Consider the following 20,973-nt stretch of genomic DNA (forward strand, 5'->3'; position numbering starts at 1 on the left):
GTTTTTCGAGACAGGGTTTCTCTGTGGCTTTGGAGCCTGTCCTGGAACTAGCTCTGTAGACCAGGCTGGTCTCGAACTCACAGAGATCCGCCTGCCTCTGCCTCCCGAGTGCTGGGATTAAAGGCGTGTGCCACCACTGCCCGGCCTCAGAGAATTAATATTATTATTAAAACTACTACAAAGAACAAAAAAATCATAAAACACCTGATGATTACAAAAGACCTACAAACCAAGAGGTGAAGACATGCCTCAGTGAAAATAAAGTACTTACTTGCCTAGTTAATGTTCAATACTCATTACTTAGAAAAGAAAAATAAAACAGAAATAAATAATACCACTTGGTGCATTACAACAGTTCAAGGAAATAACTCAAAAGCACAAACTGTACTCTTACTAATGTCTGAAGAAAAGAAAACTCACTTTCTGTAAGCAGTCATATTAGATATAGCAGTAACTATTAGGTAATATCATGAGTGTTCATTTTTGTTACAGTGTTTAAAAATAGTGCCTATTAACTCTTTAAGTTAGAATTAAAGACACGATAAAGCAATATCTGCAGAAAAGGCTGTGATTCACAATGGGTTATTGGAAAATGACATCTTTTTTAAACTTTTAGAATTTTCTTGAGAATTTCATATCTGAGTATCATATTTTTCCATTTTCACTCCCTCTCCCTATTCCAACTCCTCCTGTGTAACCCAGTTCACTCTCAAAATCATCACAGCCTTTTCTTTAATTATTACTAAGTACATACATGTATAGATGTATGTAACACTAATAATATGTATATGTTTATTAGTGTTATACACATACAAAAACATATATATATAATCTTCTAAGTTAATTTAGTATTGTTTATATGTACACACTGTTAGTGCTCACCATTTGAGTAATCATAACACATCAGAGAGCTTATCCATCTTCTCTATGAAGTAGCTAATTGATTGTCTGTCTCTGGTCTTCTAGGAGTGGGGCCTTATGAACTTCTCCCACCAATGATACATGTCAATTATTCTTGTCAAGGTACGTGTTTCATTGAGAGCCTCAAGAGATTGCATTAAAGCTGCACTAATTGGAGTTAGGCATCTCATAGTTATATCCTATGCATGTTGAACAGTTCTGGATCTTTGTAGTTCCCACCCTCTGCTGAAAAACAAAACAAAAACAAAACCTTATTTGGTGAGGTGTGAGAGATACATGAGTATAAGAATAAATATTTACAGTAAGAAATTAGAAATCACACTGGTTTGGGAAATTTGTAGTCATAGGTTCTCCTTTAAGATTTATGACCACTCTATCCATGGGTAGTTAACTAGGTTTAGAGTACTTAACATGGCAAATATTTTTATTGCTCCCATGTTTAAATAAATTTATTGCTTCTTATAATATATGGGTTATTGACTAATACGTTATCCTCCAAAGCATAATTCTATGAATTATTTTAATAATTTATACTCATATATTATGAAAAATATTGCTATTTGCTCCTTATAGCCTTTATTTAAAATCTTTTTTTTTGCTGTGGTATTTAAATTATTCTTTTAGTTCCTTAAAAGGAATGAATATAAGAAATCTAATATTATACCTTTGTTGTTTTTCTGGGAACATAACCATTTTCTTTGTCAAACCTCTCTCACATGGTTTTGTATTTCTATTTTCTGTAAGCTAAATAAGATCAACGTGGTTTTTATTTCCATTTTCTATAAGCTAAATAAGATCAATGTAAGAACCAATGAAATCATTTTACATAACAATTTCAAATCTGTCTTGTTACATAATTAAATATTCATACTTTGCATTCAGTTCTGGTTCAATACAGAAATAACCTTTGTAATTTTCAAAAATCTGTTTTTCTTTTTCAACTCTTCAGAAACCCAAGAGATAAAATGTCCACATTTGAGTATACTCAATATTTTTTTTGTGATATAGTACCAAAACATTATAGTTAAACCATCCTTAGATCTAATATGGCATATGCTAAGCAATGTTTGCATTGCTTTTGAGAATAAGCCACTGCATGGTATTATATGATATAATCTATGCTTACTATTGTATTAGAAATACCAATGTAATTTCTACAAAAAACCACATCCTAAAAACTAAGTTATGTTTAATTGAGTAATTATGAAACTGTGAGAAGTGATATGTTAAAAATGTAAAGGCCCTTGTTTTGTGCTAGTGTATGTTGGAAGTATGTAATTTGTGTTTTGATTTCACGGGAGGTTAGATATCCTTGGGTCAAAGAAGAAACTTTGACTTTAAAACCCTGTTGATACTATGATAGATTTTTGAAATTAGACTGAATGCATTTCTGCATTATGATATGCCTACATAGATATGCAATCCAGGGAGTGGAATATGGTGATTTGAAGGAGAATGGCCTCCAAAGGCTCATATATTTGAATGTTTAATTACCAGGAAGTAGAATTTTTTGAAAAAGATTAGCAGAATTAGGGAGATAATGTACTTGTTAGAATAGGTATGGCATTTTTGGAGAAAGTCTGTCACTGGGGATGGGCTTTGAGGTTTAAAAAGTCCATACTAGGCCCAGTCAATATTTCTCCCTTTCTTTATCTCTTCCTCTCCCTGTCACTCTTCCTCTCCCACTCATGCTCCCTCTCACCACCACCCGCATTCTCTCCCTCCTTCCATCAGATCAGGATGTATAACTCTCAGCTATTGATACAGCATCATATCTAATTCCAACCATGATGTTCATGGACTAACCCTCAGAACATGTAAGAAAGTCCCTAATTAAATGCTTTCTTTTATAAGAGTTGCATTAGTCAAAATATAAAAAAAAAGCAGAGAGAGAGAGAGAGAGAGAGAGAGAGAGAGAGAGAGAGAGAGAGAGAGAGAGAGAGAGAAAAAAAAATGACTAAGACAGTACTGGAGATCCTAACAGGTCCTCATGATAAATTCTAACTGAGCCATCTCTATAGTTCTCTAGGTTACTTGTTATGCAAATTTTCTAATAGTTGTATCAAAGAGGTAAGAAACACAAATGATTACTTAATGCTTAGATAACATTATCCTTAGTATTTTACACAATTAATTACTAAACCACTTTTGAAATAAATAAGATTACTACCTTTTTACTGAAAGTGAATACAAATGGGTGTAATCTTAATAGAAACTTCTAATTATGCACTACTGTACTTTCCAACATGTCAAATAAGATTGAAAACAATATTATTTCAGTTCAATATAACATCTTTCAAAGTTTAAAAATCTAAATAATGTAATTATAATTAATTATGAAGCTGGATGCTCCTAACTTTAAAGAATGCCTGCCTCATTGAGAACAATTCATTTCTAATTGAGAAGTCAGAAATAATATCCTGAGTTGATGTCTTTCCTTAATAGTAAGATGTATTGTTATATTAGCATAATTATTTTATTAATTCATATTGCATAAATAATTAAAAACAATTTTCCAACATGCTTGGATACCTATACCATTTATAATGACTACTGTGGAAAAACAGAAAACACATTTATGGAGGCCTATTGCATTATTTAGAGTGTCCAAAGTCTACACAGAAGAGGCCTAGATTCCGTGCTAAGAATGGGTAGATAAGCAAATATTTTGTGTTTACACAGTGAATTACTCAGCCTTTTAAAGGAAATAAAGGAAATAAATGTCACATAATAAAACATGGTTGAAACAAAGTCTTTATGCTAATTTAGTTACTTCACTGACAAAGAAAAACACATGAAGACAAATCCTACGTAAGTCCATTGACATAAAATTCCTAGAATAAATAAAGTTCCAGCAAAAGAAAAAAAGAATTATGATTTAGATGAGTTGGAGGAAAAAGAAAGTGGAGATGATGTTTAGAGGGTATTGAATTCCATATTCCCACGTAATTTCTGGAAATTATTTACATAGTGTGAAAATATTTCATATGGCTAAACTAAAAACTTATATGATACAGTATTTTGCTACAATTAAACATTGAATCTATGATCCTAAATTAGGTATTTAAGGCAACCTTGTGCTCTTGTTATTTCAGGGTAGCATACTTCCAGTCTAATTAAGCCTGCTAGAAACAAGAGTATGGAAATAATTCTGCTATTTTCTGATTTGACTTATGTTGCATATATCCATAATAATGACATATTGGCTTCTATGACTATGACTTTCAATTTAAAGATTTGAAAAACCACTTTAATAATTTCCATAGGTGCAACTCCTACTCACATTTTATTTAAGTATTGAAAAATTTTGTGATTGGAAAATTAATCCTTTCTCTACTGTACCATAAACTTCTAAATCAGATATTCTTTATGGTCAACTATCTTGTTTAATTTTTGTTCAAATCAACTTGAAAATACTTAAATAAAATGGTTAGTCTGAGTTGAAGCTTGAGCAGCTTATTTGCAAATTTGTACAAGAGGTTCCAATTAGCATCTATATGAAAATAATCAAATTAGACATATACTTAGACAGAAATTGCCACTACTCAATGCTTGTTATCAGTATTTACTGCATTAGTATACAGTGTCATATTTGATTAAGTGTCTAATATTTCATTACAATAATTTTAGTAATAAGAGTAATTTCCTGATGACTTCAAATATTCTTCTTTATAACTGATCATATATACATGAAAACATCCTATGGCTCAATGGTAAAATCACTTGTGAAGCAAATCAAACAACCTGAGTCCAATACCTGGGTCAGCCACTAGAAGGAAAAACCTACTCTGTAAAATTTTCTGTTTTTTCCCCTGCACTCTGTATGTATGCTGTGACACATATATGCCTGTCCATGCATATTCACATACATATATACATATGCATCATCATCGTCATCATCATAAGAACAATAGTAATAGTACCCTAATTATCAGATTAGATGAATATTAATTGAGAGGGATAAGTAGAGCCATTAATTGAATGAAAATGAGTTCATATTATAATTTATACAATATATTGTCATTAGAGTAGTAATGGCATAAGTCTGTATACATCTATACATATTTACACAGAGTATCTTAGATGATGGATACTAACTTGTCAGTAGTAACCTGTAATTCTTAGAAATGATTTTATCCTTGTATTTTATTGCTGCAGAAGGAGGGCCCGCTTATTTGTCCCAGCCGCCCAGCTAGCTTAGCCCCAAAATAACCACACAGAAACTATATTCATTAATTCACTGCTTGGCCTATTAGCTCTAATTTCTTATTGGCTAACTCTTACATCTTAGTTTAACCCATTTCTATCAATCTGTGTATCGCCACAAAGCAGTGGCTTATCTGGAAAGATTCAGCATGTCTGTCTCTGGCGGCTCCATGGTGTCTCTCTGTGTCTTTGTCTTTCTTCCTCCCAGCATTCAGTTCTGTCTTCCCAGCCTACCTAAGTTCTGCCATATCAACTAGGTCAAGGCAGCTTCTTTATTCATTAACCAATAAATAAAAACATTAAACAACACATAGAAAGAAGGACCTCCTACAGCATTTTATGTCTAATTTTCCAAATTGGACATAAACTATTTAAATAATCAAGTAAAAATACATATTACTCTACCAAAATTAATTGGTACCTAGAAAGAAAAAGAATTAATATGCCCATATGTATTAGCCAAAATGTAAGATTATGGAGAGTTTTAGCAATTAAAACATAGGCTTAGAGAATTTAGACATCTGTGGTGATTCAATAAGTGACCAACATCAAGGGGACTCAAATCTGCATTTTTATGGTTTTATAATAATTCACATTTCATTTCATTTTGGTCTCCCAAATCCAGTATTATCCCTGGGGGGAAAAACAAAATACAATGATTAACCAGCAGACTAGCCACATTATTCATTGATAAAAATCATCATAATCGCTAACTTGTACCTTGTTTTATATTGTTTCCAACTTCCAAACTTGTCCCATTATTGACCATTGAACACTGATTGATATTCTCTCAAAATATTTTATGAGATAGGTTTGTGAAAAAGACCTCTATTATCAGATTCTCAAGTATCGAGGCAGGGGGATTTCAATTTTAAGGAAAGACTAGACTACAAAATAAGTTTCAAGCCTACTGGGCAACTTAATAAGAACTTTGCTAGGTATAAGAAGTAAATACAGTTTTTGGTTGTGAGCCTAGCCTTTAACAGCTGAGCCATCTCTCCAGCCCATAGGAGGGGAGGAGGTGGAAATTTTTAATAAATAAATAAATAAATTTAAAAAAAAGAAAATAAAAAGGGATGGACCTAACTCAGAGATGAAACACTTTCCTAGAAAGTGCAAGACCCTAGGTTTAATGCCCAGGATCTCAAATATACAAAACCAATAGTAATATAAGTATTGACATTTTATTGGATAACTCAGTACCACATATATTTTGCCTATTGTAGTAGGTGTCAGGATGACAAAATTCATATTCAGTGGGAGGTGAAGTGTATTTAAGGCTCTCAAGTAATTACTCCATTATAATCTGGTAACTTTAAAAATGAAGACCATAAAACTCACAAGAGAAGCTCAAATAAGGGCTTAGCTCTGTAAATGATGTCACAGAATAATAAATAAGGAAAAAAAGAAAAACAGAGAAAAGACCTAGATAATAATGATCATTGAATATATAAAATGAACGTCATTTAAAGATCTCTGATTTCGTATACATCTAATTTGTGGCAGTACTCACCTTAAAAACACTCTGCTCTTTCACTGATGTCAAACTCAAAAGCAAGACGTATCTGGATTTTTCATAAGGCTAGTGGTGATGAGTACTTCTAGGTACCCTTTTGAGATGATTTAAAAATAATATCTCTGAAAGCAACCACTTATGGCTTGTGCCTTTTCTATTCTCCCGTTCCTCTTAGCACACAATGTTCTTGCTGGGTGAACTGTGTCCCTTGAGCTGCTCACATAAGGACAGGCTTAATGCAGCTAGGTTTGCATGCTTGCAGAGATTGCAAAGCTCTGAGAAAAACATCCAGGATGGTTTGGTGAATTGTTTTCTAAAATCACTCTAAATAAGTAAAGAACTGAATGTTTTTGACAACTGGCTCAACATTAAGTATAGGCAGAGAAAATCAACCTCTGGAGAATTAAATTTTGTTTGTCATTAGTGCTTAAATTTAACACGTATGTTTTTGCTAGATGAGGAACTTTAATTGCTTTCACTGGCTTTTGTGGTGTGTGTGTGTGTGTGTGTGTGTGTGCGCGTGTGTATGTGTTTATGTACAGTGCATATGTATGGTGTATATTTATGAGTGTGTTGCTACTTGCTAATGTATGTGGAGGACAGAGCAAAACATTTGGTCATTTCCTCTATTGCAATTTACCTTGGAACCAGTAGCTATCCTTTTTGAATAGGCTTGTCAGCAAGGTGTTAGGACCTGTATTTTTCTGACCTCCAGGTACAGCATACACGTTCATGTGCCTGCATTTTTCTGTGAATTCTAAGGTTCCAAATGCAAGTCCTCATGCTTGTAGAACAACATTTCTACCCACCAAGTCATTTTCTCAGCCCCTCAGTGGGTATGTTTATTTCAAAGATCTTTTCTTCTACTTTAAACATTCTAGAAATCAATTCAGTTCAAAGAATAAAACACAGGAAAATAAACATTTAAGTCAGAAATATGCTTGCAGGAGTAAATAAATGAGTTGTTATTGGTAGTTTTTCATGCAGCAATGATAGGTAACTCATATATTATAGATTTAAAATGGACTGTGCTTTTTAGTCTCTTACTAGGTTGGTATTTTTGAGGGGCCGCTCACAAAGCCCCACATGTAATTGAGACGTTTTTGATAGCAGAGGACTTTGGGGGATTGAAAAGCCAGTTTCTTCAGGGCTGAGACCCCTAGTAGGTGACTCTCAACCTTCCTATTGCTGTGCACCTTTAACACAGTTCCTCATGTTGTGGTGACCCCCACCCATAAAGTTATCTCATTGTTACTTCATAACTGTAATTATACTTCTGCTATGAATCATAATATAAATATCTGAGGGCAGGATATTTAATATATGACCCCCAAGGGAGTCATAACTCACAGGTTGAGAACTACACCTCCAGAAGTTGGTCCTACACTTTGGTACATATTGGCAGGAGGAATTACATTCAGTGGCCTGAAATTAGAGGACATGAAGTTTATAGAGAAATATAGTGAGAAGGATTTCTAATTCTGGAAAAGTTGAAGCAGCGTGCTGGGGGGTGGATTTGATCAAACCATGTTTTATATAAGTACAAAAACTGTAAACATATATACATATATATTTCAAAATTCAGTTTGTACATTACTGCAATAGACACCTATGTTCAGAATTTAATAATTTAAAAATTATTACAACTTTCTAAAATCGAAATACAATCACAATTAGGCTGTTTAGCTATGAAAACTTAGCCAAATCTTGTGATTGTATTATAAAAGGTATATACCCTATAAAATCATAAGTTTAAAGTGAGCTGGTGATTGTGTTAACATTGAAAATGATTTTTTCCTTTGTCTGAGACAGGGTTTCTCTGTGTAGCTCTGGCTGTTTTGGAACTCACTCTATAGACTAGTCTGTCCTGGAACTCAGAGATCTGCTTGCCTCTGCCTCTGCTGCCCAATTGCTAGGATTAAAGGCAAGCACCACCAAGCCCAGGTTCAAGGAATTCTGAAAAACTGTACATATTAGACTTTTAGAGAATTTGTCACCTGAATATGCTCTGATTATGTAATATCAAATGAAGCCATATAGACATTCATAACAGCTAAACAGTAATTCAATTTTCATTTAATGAAGTTATAGGATTGCTTCTGTTTAAGATGTATTTAATTGTGTCTACCTCCGCTCCTAATTTGTCCCCAGAATCATAAATGATACCTTTTATTTCTTATAAAAGGTTTATTTATGCCAGGTTTAGTGATACACACCTTTAGTTCTAGCACTCTGGAGGTAGAGACAGATGAGGAGTTTAAGGCTTGCCTAGTAGCTAGTCCCAGGCTGGCCTGTTAGTATTCAGGCATCTGTACTGGCCTGCTCTTGGCATCGTGACAGGATATGTCCTCAGCTGCAGCCACGTAGAGCATCTTCTGTGCACATTCACTACGTTCCTTTATTCCTTTCTCTCTCCCTCCCTCTCTCCCCCACATCTCTGCCTCTCTTCCCTTCTGCTACTCCTGTCCCCAGAAGCTGGTCACCCCTCCCTTCCCCCCTTTTCCCATTTCCTTCCCCCTAATAAACAACCCCCCCACATGAAAAAAGGAACCAATACAGAGAAGAATTCAGCATAATTCTTCACCTTCTATTGTTCATTTTAAATCTCATCCAATACAGAAGGATTTTTTCTTTATTTCCAAACATTTCTATTGAACCCCCCAATACCCTACTACTGAGAAGAAAATAGGCAGCTAATAGTTTGATTTTTTTTTCAAATTAATTACCTATATAAATTATTTCTAAGTTAAAAACCTATATTCGAAAATTTTCAAATACATTTCTGGTAAAATAAACCAATTGTTTTAAAGAACTCTTCAAATCTCAATTTATTTTAAAGGATTAATATTCAGTTATATATGAAAAGTAAAATTTTGTTCATTTTCTAAGTATCACATATTACTGTATTTATGAATGGATGAAGTTCTATAACATGCCCTGAAAATGAATTAGGGAAAATTTAAAGAAAAACAGGAGAGGGAATCACACAGCAAGGTTCTTTATTATGCAACAGCAAATATTTCTTACAATTTGAAGTGCAGGTTTCCATTGGCAAAAAAAAATATCAGTAAATAATAACGGATTGCCTTTGTTCGGCCTTGGTACACAAATAAAGAAATAAAAGATGGCAGTTTACAATCTCTGTTCTCAAATCACTTATAACAGAGTTGGAATCATACATGCAAGCAAAAGAACTGCACAGATATGTAGCAAAACTGTATAATTTGCGGAATGAACCTGCATAACCTCTATAAACAAATTTTGACTAATTTTGTATATCTAACTCACAACTAACTCTTTTCAGCAATTTAGGTTTGGTACTGAACAGCATGTAGTTTATCAACACGAATGCAAAATCCATGTCAGATGTTTAAGGAAAAGGAAACGTGGTTCAATACCAATCCTGGGCTAAGCTATCCTGGCCAGTTTTGAGGAAGGCCTGTCTGCTTTATCACTTTCAGTATTCTCACCTAAGAACAAGTCCAATACACCTGTATAGCATCCCACTACCTCTATTAATCTGAATGGCAAAGTTCTTCAATCATACCCATCTTTTTAATCCCCAGCTCCTCTACTGAAAAATCATACTGCATTGTTACAATCACATATTATTACCTTTAGAGGCACAGAATGAGAGGCTTTAGTAACACACATATCCCACTTTTAAGTATGAATCTTTGAAGCTCACAAAATAAAATCTAATTTGGAGCTTATAAAGAGGGGGTGTTTCTTTCACAGTGAGCTGGATGGGCTCATTTTCTTTCTTTGCATTTTTTTTTTCTTTTAACTTAACTTATAGGCAGATTTTGGAAAGTTTAAAATATGCTCAAATATAACATTTGGTAAGAAAAATAGCAACAGCAAAAATATCCAGTCTATACCTTAGAGCAGTGTATTTTCTGCCCTCTCTGCCATACATTCTACATTTATACTTAATATCCCTGCATCAAATGATGGCACTGAAACTCTGTGTAAGTTACTCCAACCACAAACATTCAAATATATCCACAAGTCTTGATAGTACTAAGGCAAGAAGTGAAAACAAGTACATTCTTTGATCAATAAGAAGACAGAGCATAAAACTAAAATAAGGCTTGAAAGAAAAATACTGATTTTTGGATTAATTTTGAAAGTTCAAATTAGCAGAACACTTGAACACTTGAATACCTAAACCGTCCTCATCAACTGAGATTCTGATAGATACACAAGATTCTATGACAACTATTTTCAGATAATAAACTTTTTAGAAATGTGCGTTTTGAACCAACAACATACAAACTATATACACCATGATCACAGTTCATGAGTGACATATTTCCAAAAGTAGGCAATCTGGAACATGGAATGTATTTTACAACTGGAACAATGCCGTAAAACTGGTTAGCGCTCCACAAGAGATGTCTAAACTCTGTTTATTAGAAAATCTTGTTAATATATCACACATAAGTGATGAAAACTAAAAGCACTGTCTTTAAACCAGCTAATAGTAAAATAACACAACATATACACAAGTCTAACATTATAACGGGGATTTTCTTCCACATATAGACTATATGGATCACTCACTCAAAGACGGCACAGCTAAGAATTAGTGGAACGTATCTGTATGAACAGTTCAAAGAATGGTGGAGAGGTGCAGAGAATTTCTCAAAGCGACTTCTGTCAGCTCCGTCTGTCTTCCCCTCTCTTTCTGCTAAGTACACTGGTTAATCAGGACCTGCTCCACCTGAAGAAAAAAGAAAAAGAAAAAAAAAGAGAAACAGAGTTAAAACAGCATGTGGAAAACGAAAACGACGTTCAGTTAGATTGAACTGAAAGATAAATGCATACTGTAAGGAGTTCAGCTAACCTTAGCTCCAGAGGCCTGCATAGTTGCCATGGAGGCCTGAGGCCAGAGGGCCCCCACCCACGAAGAGCTTCATCTCTGGCCAGTTGTAGCAGTGAGTGTAGAGTGCGTTGGGGAAATCCTCTACACCAGCAACGTAATTCTCTAAGAAATCATCCTGGTTGATCCAGCCACTGCCACAGGTGAGCTTGAGCTTCCTTCCAGAGGGCACAGGAAACATGTCTGGACTGGCTGCAGATCTTTCCTCGAGGAACTTCTGGGCACGGATGTCATAGAAGAGCAGAGAACCGTGGCCTGTTCCCACGGTGACAATATGCTCGTGGACACTCAGGGAACGCACGCCAGTGCCTCCCTCTCGGGAGCAGAGTGGTGGGATGTTCTGCTGGCCTTGGCGAAGATCCAGGAATGAAACGTGAGACTGGGATCCGACAGCATAGAGGGACAACTCGTCACAGTAGGTGAGACACACGTTCTCCCTGCAGTAGGGCAGCCTTAGGGACAGCAGCCTGGACAGGGAGCTTCGGACTTTCCACAGGTGGAAGTAGCCATCCAGAGACACCGCTCCCAGGTCCTGGTTTTTGTTGCTGTACGCAAGGGCTCGAACTTTGCGGTTAGTAGGATTGGTAGCGGATTTGGGAATGGCCTCCATATCTGTAGGACGGATGTGAGCATACACTGGAAGGCCTGCATCCTTGTGCCAAGCGATGCTGCCATTGAACATGTCGGGATCCACCTGCCAGAGTGCCAGGGTGCCATCGCGGGAACCAGTCACAGCCACAGTGTCACTCATCCATGCGATGGCGAAGATCCAGTCCCTGTGGCCTTCGCAATCTCCTAGGCACACGGGATCCAGCGTGGGCAGCTGGTAGACGGCCAGGCTGTTGGGGTTTTCCCCTCCAGTGGCCATGAGGGTCTTGGAGGGATTCAGCTCCACAGCATGAATGCCACAGGAGGGCGAGCCACCGGAGAGGTCGGGCACCCTGTCGCGCATCAGAGGAATGCGCATGATGTGGTCGGTCTTGACATCGACCACAAAAAGCGTGTTGCACTTGGTGCCACACACCACCTGCCTGGCATTTAGCCACTGCGACGCGAACACCTTGTTGAGGGGGCCAAGCGTCAGCTGGCGCTCCCTCAGCAGCTCCGGCAGCCTGAGGACCCCGTAACTGCGTAGGTCGCCCTCAAAGCCTGCCAGCCCCGGGTGGCCCTCTTCGCCCAGCGCCCGGCCCTTCAGGTAGTGCACGAAGGAGCGGTGAGCCACGGGCAGCCGCGGCTTCTTGACCAGTAGCAGCGACCCCTCGGCTTGGCCTGCTTCGGCTGTCGCCATCACCGCCGAGGGGCCTGGCGACGAAGAGCTCCCCGCACCCTCCTCTGCCTCGGCGGCTTTCCGCTTCCTGCTACCTGTTAGATGAGGGGCCATGGTGGTCGGCGAGCGGTCAGAGGGCCCTGCGGGCTGTGGCGTCTCCTGTATTGCTGGAGAGGGCGGCGCCGCGGTGTCGGCCTGAAGCGTTGGATCGCTGGGAGCCGGAGGCTAGGCGACCGAGCGGCAGGGAGCCTGCAGAGTCCTGAGCGCGTGGGCGGCAAAGGAGGTGAAAGCTGCGTGACCCGGCGAGCAACGCGCGGTTGGGCGGAAAGAGCCGAGCGAGCTCGGAAGGATCGTTGCTAGGGCCGAAGGTGCGGCAGGAGCTAGAGTGGAGCGGCAGCTGCCAGCCAGCTCAGCGAGTGGACTTCTGGGCCTTGAGCGACAAGTCCCTGGAGGACTAGGACAGCAGGGCGGGAGGGGCAGGCTCTGAGGGTGGTGTTGGGAGAGGAGGCGGGACGGGGCTGACTATAAATGGCAGAAGCGATGGGCGGTGTGGAAGGGTGAGCTTTAGGATTGGGAGATCATGGCAATAGGGGGTAGCTCATGCCCAGCCAGAAGGGGGCGGTAGGTAGTAGTAAAGCCAAGAAGATAGAAAAGCCATAGGAAAGCAAGAAAGGGGCTTGGAGGAACAGGGAGACATCACTCTAGGGCCAGTAGTCCAACACCCTCCGGATCCAACAAGTCAAACTCAAGTCACCCCCTTCTCCGCAGCCAAATATCCTTCAAATCTCTACTGCAATAAAATCTGAAACCCAATATGTAGTCAATCATGGGATGAGACAGAGCCGTGATCTTTCGTGTCTGTGGAAGAAAACAAAAGTGTGCTCATAAGACTCTTTACTAAGGTCTTATATTGAACTAGGCAGAAAATAAAAGTGTTTGGAACTAGTAGTTCCTGTTCGTTTTAACAGGCCTTCTGCTGCTGTTGGTAACTTATTTTCCACGAATCACTTTCCCCCTCCTCAAATGTTCTGTGCTTCTGCAACACAATCATCGGAGCAGACCATGTCAAATGACAGAGCATTGGACCTGCCTATGATGATGCCCAGGCCTTGATGACTGATCACAGCCTTTAATGTCAGGTGGATTGTGCTAACTGGCTAGGAAGAAGTGAAGTTGGGTATTTTGGAGATACCATCATCTCTTTTAGCTATGAGAACTAAGGAAGTGGGGGTAGAAAACTGCAAGTGAGGAGCTGGGGATACAAATTCCCATCATTAGTTTAAGAGGTCCATGGCCTTAGAGAACATTGAATCTTTGAGTTAGGAATAGGAAGGATGGTCAGGATTTTAAGGACATACGGAAACAGAGAATATTCTAGAAGAAAGTAAGCATGTTAACACAATGGAAAAAACTATAGTGATCTAGCTCATAGAAGCTCAGGAGTCAGAAAGGAAAATTTCATATCGTTTTTTATTTTATTTTGTTTTGTTTCTTGTTTGTTTTTGCTTCAAGATCTCACATCTCATGATGAAAATACTGGGTAGTTAAGTGTGACTTTAATTAATTAGGGATGCATTACATAAAGGCTCTTGCATAATACTGACTCTAAATATCTTATTTACCCTCCACAAAATGTAGTTTGTTGAGAATGGGAGCCATGAATTCACTTTTCTGATTAAGTCCTGCCGTTTAAGAACTATTTCATAGTGTTCCCTCCCCCAAGTGCCCCAAAACAGTTTGCTAATTTTATTTCTACTACTTTTTGCACTTTCACTTCAAGTGTAAATTCCATGTACAAGCCATGTGTTCTTCTTTCCCATCATTTCAGTTAATCTGTCTCATATTTGTCCTCCTTAACATGCTCCAGTCTCAGAGTTCTGAACCTTTTCTATGTTATCCATCTTATGACAAAAGAAAAGGTGAAATAGGTTCCTCTGTTCAATGAGAAATTATAGATAGTGCCTCACGGAGGAGACTCAGAGACTCAGTTTGTTTCACTGTTACAAATGAGATGAATAAACATTTCAGAAATAAGTAAGCTATGTGAACAGGTACAAGCTGTGTATATGAGTAACTCCTGGATTTTGGTGTTCATCAAGATGACAGGCGTCATTTCAAAAGTTGGCACCCCACCTTAGATGGATCCCTAAATATTTTGATGCAGGTGATTTGGAACATTCTTTTTTTGTTTGTTTGTTTGTTGTTTTCGAGATAGGGTTTCTCTGTAGCTTTGGTGCCTGTATTGGAACTAGCTCTTGTAGACCAGACTGGCCTTGAACTCACAGAGATCTGCCTGTCTCTGCCTCCCAAGTGCTGGGATTAAAGGTGTGAGCCACCACCACCCGGCAACTTGGAACATTGTTTGAGAAACACTGTTGTATGTTCTTTTCTTTCAGGTGGAAGCAGGAAGTCTTACATTTAGGACATAGCTCTCTACAGTATGTCACAGTGTTGCTCCTAAATTGGAAGCTTTCCATGTGAGTACTGGGAAAGACTTGCCAAACAAGATGGATTATTGTGGTATAGGTGAGGGAATTAAACCTATAGAGTATTAAGTATACAGAATATGTTATAAATTACTATTATCTTACACTTTGCAAAACTACCATATGAACAGTCATTGTTATAAGACTTTTGTAATTCCTATCCTGCTTAAACAGCTCCTACAATCCCTACTGTATAGGTCAGCAAACTGAGATATAGAAAGATTCTGATTTTCTCTGAAACCAATGAATTGTTAAGTGGACTGAAGTAGGCCAAATCCAGGTTTCATGTTCTTATTCAATTCTTGGGTGTTGGCCAAATGAATGAAAAATTCTTAGAATGACAGAGATTTCAAAAGGCTAAATTGCAGCAACAAAAATGTTTGGACTTTGGAATGACATGTGTGGAAAAGTTGAATGCCAGGAGTAGAAGCATTATATCACATGATTATGGACTCTCAGACTTAGTCTATGATCGCCAGTAATTCCCTTCCAAAGCAGCATTTTTCTAGACTACCAAGCAGTATTACAGTTCATTCTGTGATCATGTAGGGAAACAAACAATGGGAGTATACACATAACACAGTAAGAAATAAAAAACACATCTGTCTTTTTCTTAAGACCATGTATCTCTAAAAGTCTAATAAAAATCCCATAGACAGAAGAAGGAATATTTTCAATTATATATTTTGACTTTCTGCAAGCCTGGGGTATTGAGATTGAACTCCACACCATTTGGCTTAGAAATTTAAAAAGAAAAAAAATCAAGTGTGCTGAATCTTCTTCTCCTTTCCCCAATAGAAGTTAGGGCTCAAAAAAAAAAAAAAAGATGATTACTGTTCTATGAGGGATGGTTAAATGGTTAATTTTACGTGTTTAACGTCATTCAATATTTTCATCTAGCATAATCACTGTAGAGGCAGAAAGTAAGTATTATAAAAGCCAAAAACAGTGAAATATTGGAATTGAAGCTCTTAGGTCTTCTCTCTTAAAGCAGAACCAAAAATATGTTTTAACAAAAACCCTCTACATATCACAACTGACAAATGATGGGAATCTGTAAATGATAGGGGAGTATTGTGTAGATACTGAACCTTGTAATTAAAAAGATAAGACAGCGAATTCCCCTCTGCCCTTACTGTGTCACGTAAACCCTGTGCAGAAAGCTGCAGAAGCCTCTGACCCAGAAACCTCCATGAGTGCAACTGATAAAATCTCTAAGAAAACCTGTTTTTTTTTTTTCTTTCTAGGTAATGGGTCTGGGCAATTGGAAGTCTAACAATAGACAACCTTTGATGACAATATATATCTTACTCCAACAGGACACCAAAAGAGTCTATACCCTGTATCATTTGCCACACACTATTACAATGGATCCAAATTGGAAGCTGTTAGTCCATTGTCTCAGATGCAGAAACTAATGTTATAGTCTCATTCTTTGGCAGGGTTAAGGTCAGTATGGACCTTTATGTCCTTTATGTTGAGCTAAGCCTTCACTGACACTTAATCAAGACATAGTCTTACAAAGACCTCTGGAGAATGGTTTATCACCCAAATGTGTTACCTTCTTTTTTTTTTTTTTTGGTGTTTTGAGACAGGGTTTCTCTGTGGCTTTGGAGCCTGTCCTGGAACTAGCTCTGTAGACCAGGCTGGTCTCGAACTCACAGAGATCCGCCTGCCTCTGCCTCCCGAGTGCTGGGATTAAAGGTGTGTGCCACCATCGCCCGATACCTTCTTTCTTTTCAACTGTGACAGGAAGACTTACTAGGAACCTGAACTTCTACCCGACCTTGTATCAATGATACTTAACAAAGCACTTTTACTTTCAATCATCCCTGGTATCAGTAGAATGCTTATCCTCTTAGATTGTTGCCAAGTTGCTTTATCCAAGTGTATTCACATGGCTCTTCCTTTTGTGAGAACAGGGAGATATTTGAACTTTTGCTTCTTATAAAACAAATTCAGTGGGTTAAGACACTACCTTTATAACATCCTTAAATGTTAATTATTTCATTAAAACCTTATCTCTGAGCATGGTCACATAAGGGGTGTGGGGAGGAGAACAGAATCTCTAGTGTTCATTTTATGTTTGAAACACAGTCTTTCACTGACTTGAAATTTATAAAATGGGCTAAACTGCATGACAGGCAGGCCCAGGGATCTGCATAGTTCTGTTACCTTAGCACTGCTATTACAAACCTGAGCCACCACACTTTGGTTTTTATTTAGGTGATGGAGATTAACCTCGGGTTCTCAAGTTTGCATTTCCAGTATTTTACCAACTGAATTATTTCACCAGATGTCTGTTTTCATAAGTTTCCAAGCTTCCATGTATAAATTTTGAGAACACCCTGTTCCTCCCTAGCACAAGGGAACACATTCCAACATATTTTTAATCCTATAATCCTCAACAAAATATTGGCAAATTAAATCTATAAACAGAAATTGTACAGAATGATCAATTTGGATTTAACCCAGTTGTTTAAGATTGAGGCATCATTTAAAAAGAATCAGTGTAAACAACTATGTCAACAGTATAAGAAACATCATATGATTATTTTAAATGTCACAAAAATACTATTGAACAAAATCCAATCTCTACTGATTAAAGCTCTCAGCAAATTAGTAATAGAACTTTAAAAAGAACATGCGCAAACATTTAAGCAAACATTTCATTTAAAGTCAAGAAATTAGATTCTTTGTCTCTTAAATTAAAAACAAGACAAAGATTTCTGCTTTCATTATTTTTATTCACCATAACTGAATTTTTTCTAATCTAATAAAACAAGAAACAGAAGGAAGGCATACAAATGGAAAAGAAATAAGACTCTCTACTTGGCAATAAAATGCCATGATATCTACAAAAATAGTTCCTAGAGCTAGTAACTTCAGTGAGTTCACAAAATTCAAGGTTAATGTACAAAAGCCAACAATATTTATACATACCCCAGATAATATTTAGAAATACAGTAAAAATGAAACTTTATATAATTTTTAAAATAAATGAAATATTTACAAATATACCTACACAATGCAAAGGCACAATGTGTCTATTGAAAATGGCAAAATAAAGCTTCAGTATTAGAAAATATAACATTATCAAATCGTAAATACAACTAAAATTCATCATTAACTTTAATTTCTAGAAAAACTTAGAAATGTATTTTTTCTTATATGAATAAGCTTTTTATAAAACTTGTGTGGAAAGGCACATATCGGTGAGCAACTACTCGCATAAATTTAAGTGTTTGAGATCACTGTATACTTTTATGGTGTTTGTATTTGAACCCAAGGTCCCACACATTTTTAGATAATTATACCATTGAGCAATGTTCCTAACTTCAATTACTCTAAATTTCTTAAAATAAAAGCATTATATACATAACAAATTAGTGGTTGCATTGATGATGAAAGAAGAAAGAGAATTTGGCTGCAAAAGGACAATGTTGGGCTGGAGAGACAACTTAGGGGCTAAGAGCAGGACTGCCGTTCCCGTGGACCAAGGTTAGATTTCCAGCATCCACACAGCAGCTCACAACCACTTTTACCTGCAGTATCAGGGTTTCTGATGCTGTCTTCTAGTCTTAGCACACACCATAAACTGAAATATAAAAGCAAGTAAATTACCTATATATGTTAAATAATTTTTAATTAGAAAGAGTAATGTAGATATCACTACAGAAATGTAAATGCTTCATATGTTTATTTTGTTAGTGCTAGTGTTCTGCATTTTCCTTGGAGAAAAACAGAAAAATGGATCTCTCTAACTTGTATTCTAAATTTAGTAACCATTGAAATTAAAACCCATTCCATGTCTTAAGAAGCAAGACATGGAATGTATGAAAACAATGAAGAATAGGGAAGATGAAAACAAACTTTAAAAATTCTACTCCTTTGTTACTAGGTGAAGCACTGACAGCGAACTCTTGCTACAAATCTGAGGCTTTCATTCTTGACTTGTAAGGGATCATGCGAACATTTGGCACTAGAGACAGAAAATATCAAATAAACAGATGTCACTCTCCCTCCTCAACAGTATTCACTCTATGACATGCAACTGGCAGTCATAAATAGAACTGAGCAGAGACAGCACAATCAGCATTGCAGGAACTCCATAAGGTAACCTAAGAAGACTGGGAATTGACTTCAGTGTGGAGTTGAAAGCATGACTATTTTAAAACAAGTTTCTTTTCATTTTATATTTATTTACTGGGGATGGAAGACAGACAGAGAGAGACAGAGAGAGAGAGACAGAGAGAGACAGAGAGAGACAGAGACAGAGAGACAGAGAGAGACAGAGAGAGAGACAGAGAGACAGAGACAGAGAGACAGAGACAGAGAGAGAGACAGAGACAGAGAGACAGAGAGACAGACAGAGAGACAGACAGAGAGACAGAGACAGAGAGACAGAGACAGAGAGAGAGACAGAGAGACAGACAGAGAGACAGACAGAGAGACAGAGACAGAGAGACAGAGACAGACAGAGAGACAGACAGACAGACAGAGAGACAGACAGAGAACGCAGACATGCAAGTATGCCTGCGTGTCTGTGTGCAAATGTTCAGGTCAGAGGACAACTTACTGGAAGTTCCTTCTTTCCTTCTAACAAGTCTTGGTGGCAACTGTCTTTATCCCTGAACCATTTTACTGGCCTCAAAATCATGATCTTTTTCTCTTCAGTGTGTTCATATGTGTAAATGTTTTTCTCTATACAGCCATTAGCACACAGGAAAAGGTCAGGGGGAAGACATTCAGTATCCTACTCTATTATTCTATACTTTATTCCTTTGAGACAAGATCTCTCATTGAGCCTGGATCTGGATTAGTAGCCAGTACATGCCAGTGATCCTCCTATCTCCACCTCCAGAAGTATTGTAGCTACAGGTGGGTGAAACACTGCCTGACTGGTTACATGGGTGCTGGGGATTTAAAATCATGACCTCATGAATTTAAATAGTATGCTCACTATTCACTGAGTAATTTTTTGATCACTGAAAGCATTAGAAAGTAGTTGTATTTATTTCTATCAAAGCATATTAAGGGTTTTGTATGAATATTGTACTCAGTTGCATGTTTTATGAGATGAAATAATTGACTTTGAATAGCTGAGAAGTTTCACAGGGTATGCAGAAAATTCTATCCAATTCACATATCCAAAATTTTAATAAGAATTATTTGATATTTTCAATTTATTTATGTAACAAACATAAGCTGCTGTATCAGTACATTATATTTACTATTAAATGTACAAAATAAGCTTATTAAATGTAATAAATTAATAAAATAACATTCTAAAATATGCCTTTAAATTTATAGTATACAAAATGCACTTACCATGAAAGAACGCTGATTTATTTTAAATATTTTAGTGCCATTAAAATTTCATAATACTTGGTGATGTAGTCATTTAAGGATTTGGTTTTCTGTTCATTTATCTGTATTTTAAAACAGTGTTTCTGTTTATGAGTTGAAAGGCTGTCACAACTCAAAGATATTTCACAAAGTTTCAACAATTTAATTAGAAACAGCCTATTATGTTTGAGTTTCTTAAATCATGCATATTTAATCCCAGTCAAAAACTACAGATATATTTTCTCTTTTATTTTCAGATAATAATGTAATTATACTCTCTCTCTCCCTTTTCTTTTCTTCAAACTCTCCCATATATCCCTTCTTCCTTGCTTTCAAACTTATG

General features: G+C 37.1%; 1 protein-coding gene across 1 annotated transcript; it reads right to left on the minus strand.

The window, feature by feature from the left end:
* Positions 1-9,625: 9,625 nt before the first annotated feature.
* Positions 9,626-13,255, minus strand: LOC126486556 (DDB1- and CUL4-associated factor 12-like protein 1). Its single transcript, XM_050118838.1, has 2 exons — positions 11,493-13,255; positions 9,626-11,369 (listed from the first exon to the last, which is right to left on the minus strand). The coding sequence occupies exon 1, from the start codon at positions 12,907-12,909 to the stop codon at positions 11,494-11,496; it is 1,416 nt and encodes a 471-aa protein (XP_049974795.1). The 5' UTR covers positions 12,910-13,255; the 3' UTR covers positions 9,626-11,369; position 11,493.
* Positions 13,256-20,973: the final 7,718 nt, after the last annotated feature.

This window comes from Alexandromys fortis, unplaced genomic scaffold, assembly GCF_014885135.2.
Source record: "Alexandromys fortis isolate MF-2015 unplaced genomic scaffold, M_Fortis_MF-2015_v1.1 scaffold_114, whole genome shotgun sequence".
NCBI classification, from domain to species: Eukaryota; Metazoa; Chordata; class Mammalia; order Rodentia; family Cricetidae; genus Alexandromys; species Alexandromys fortis.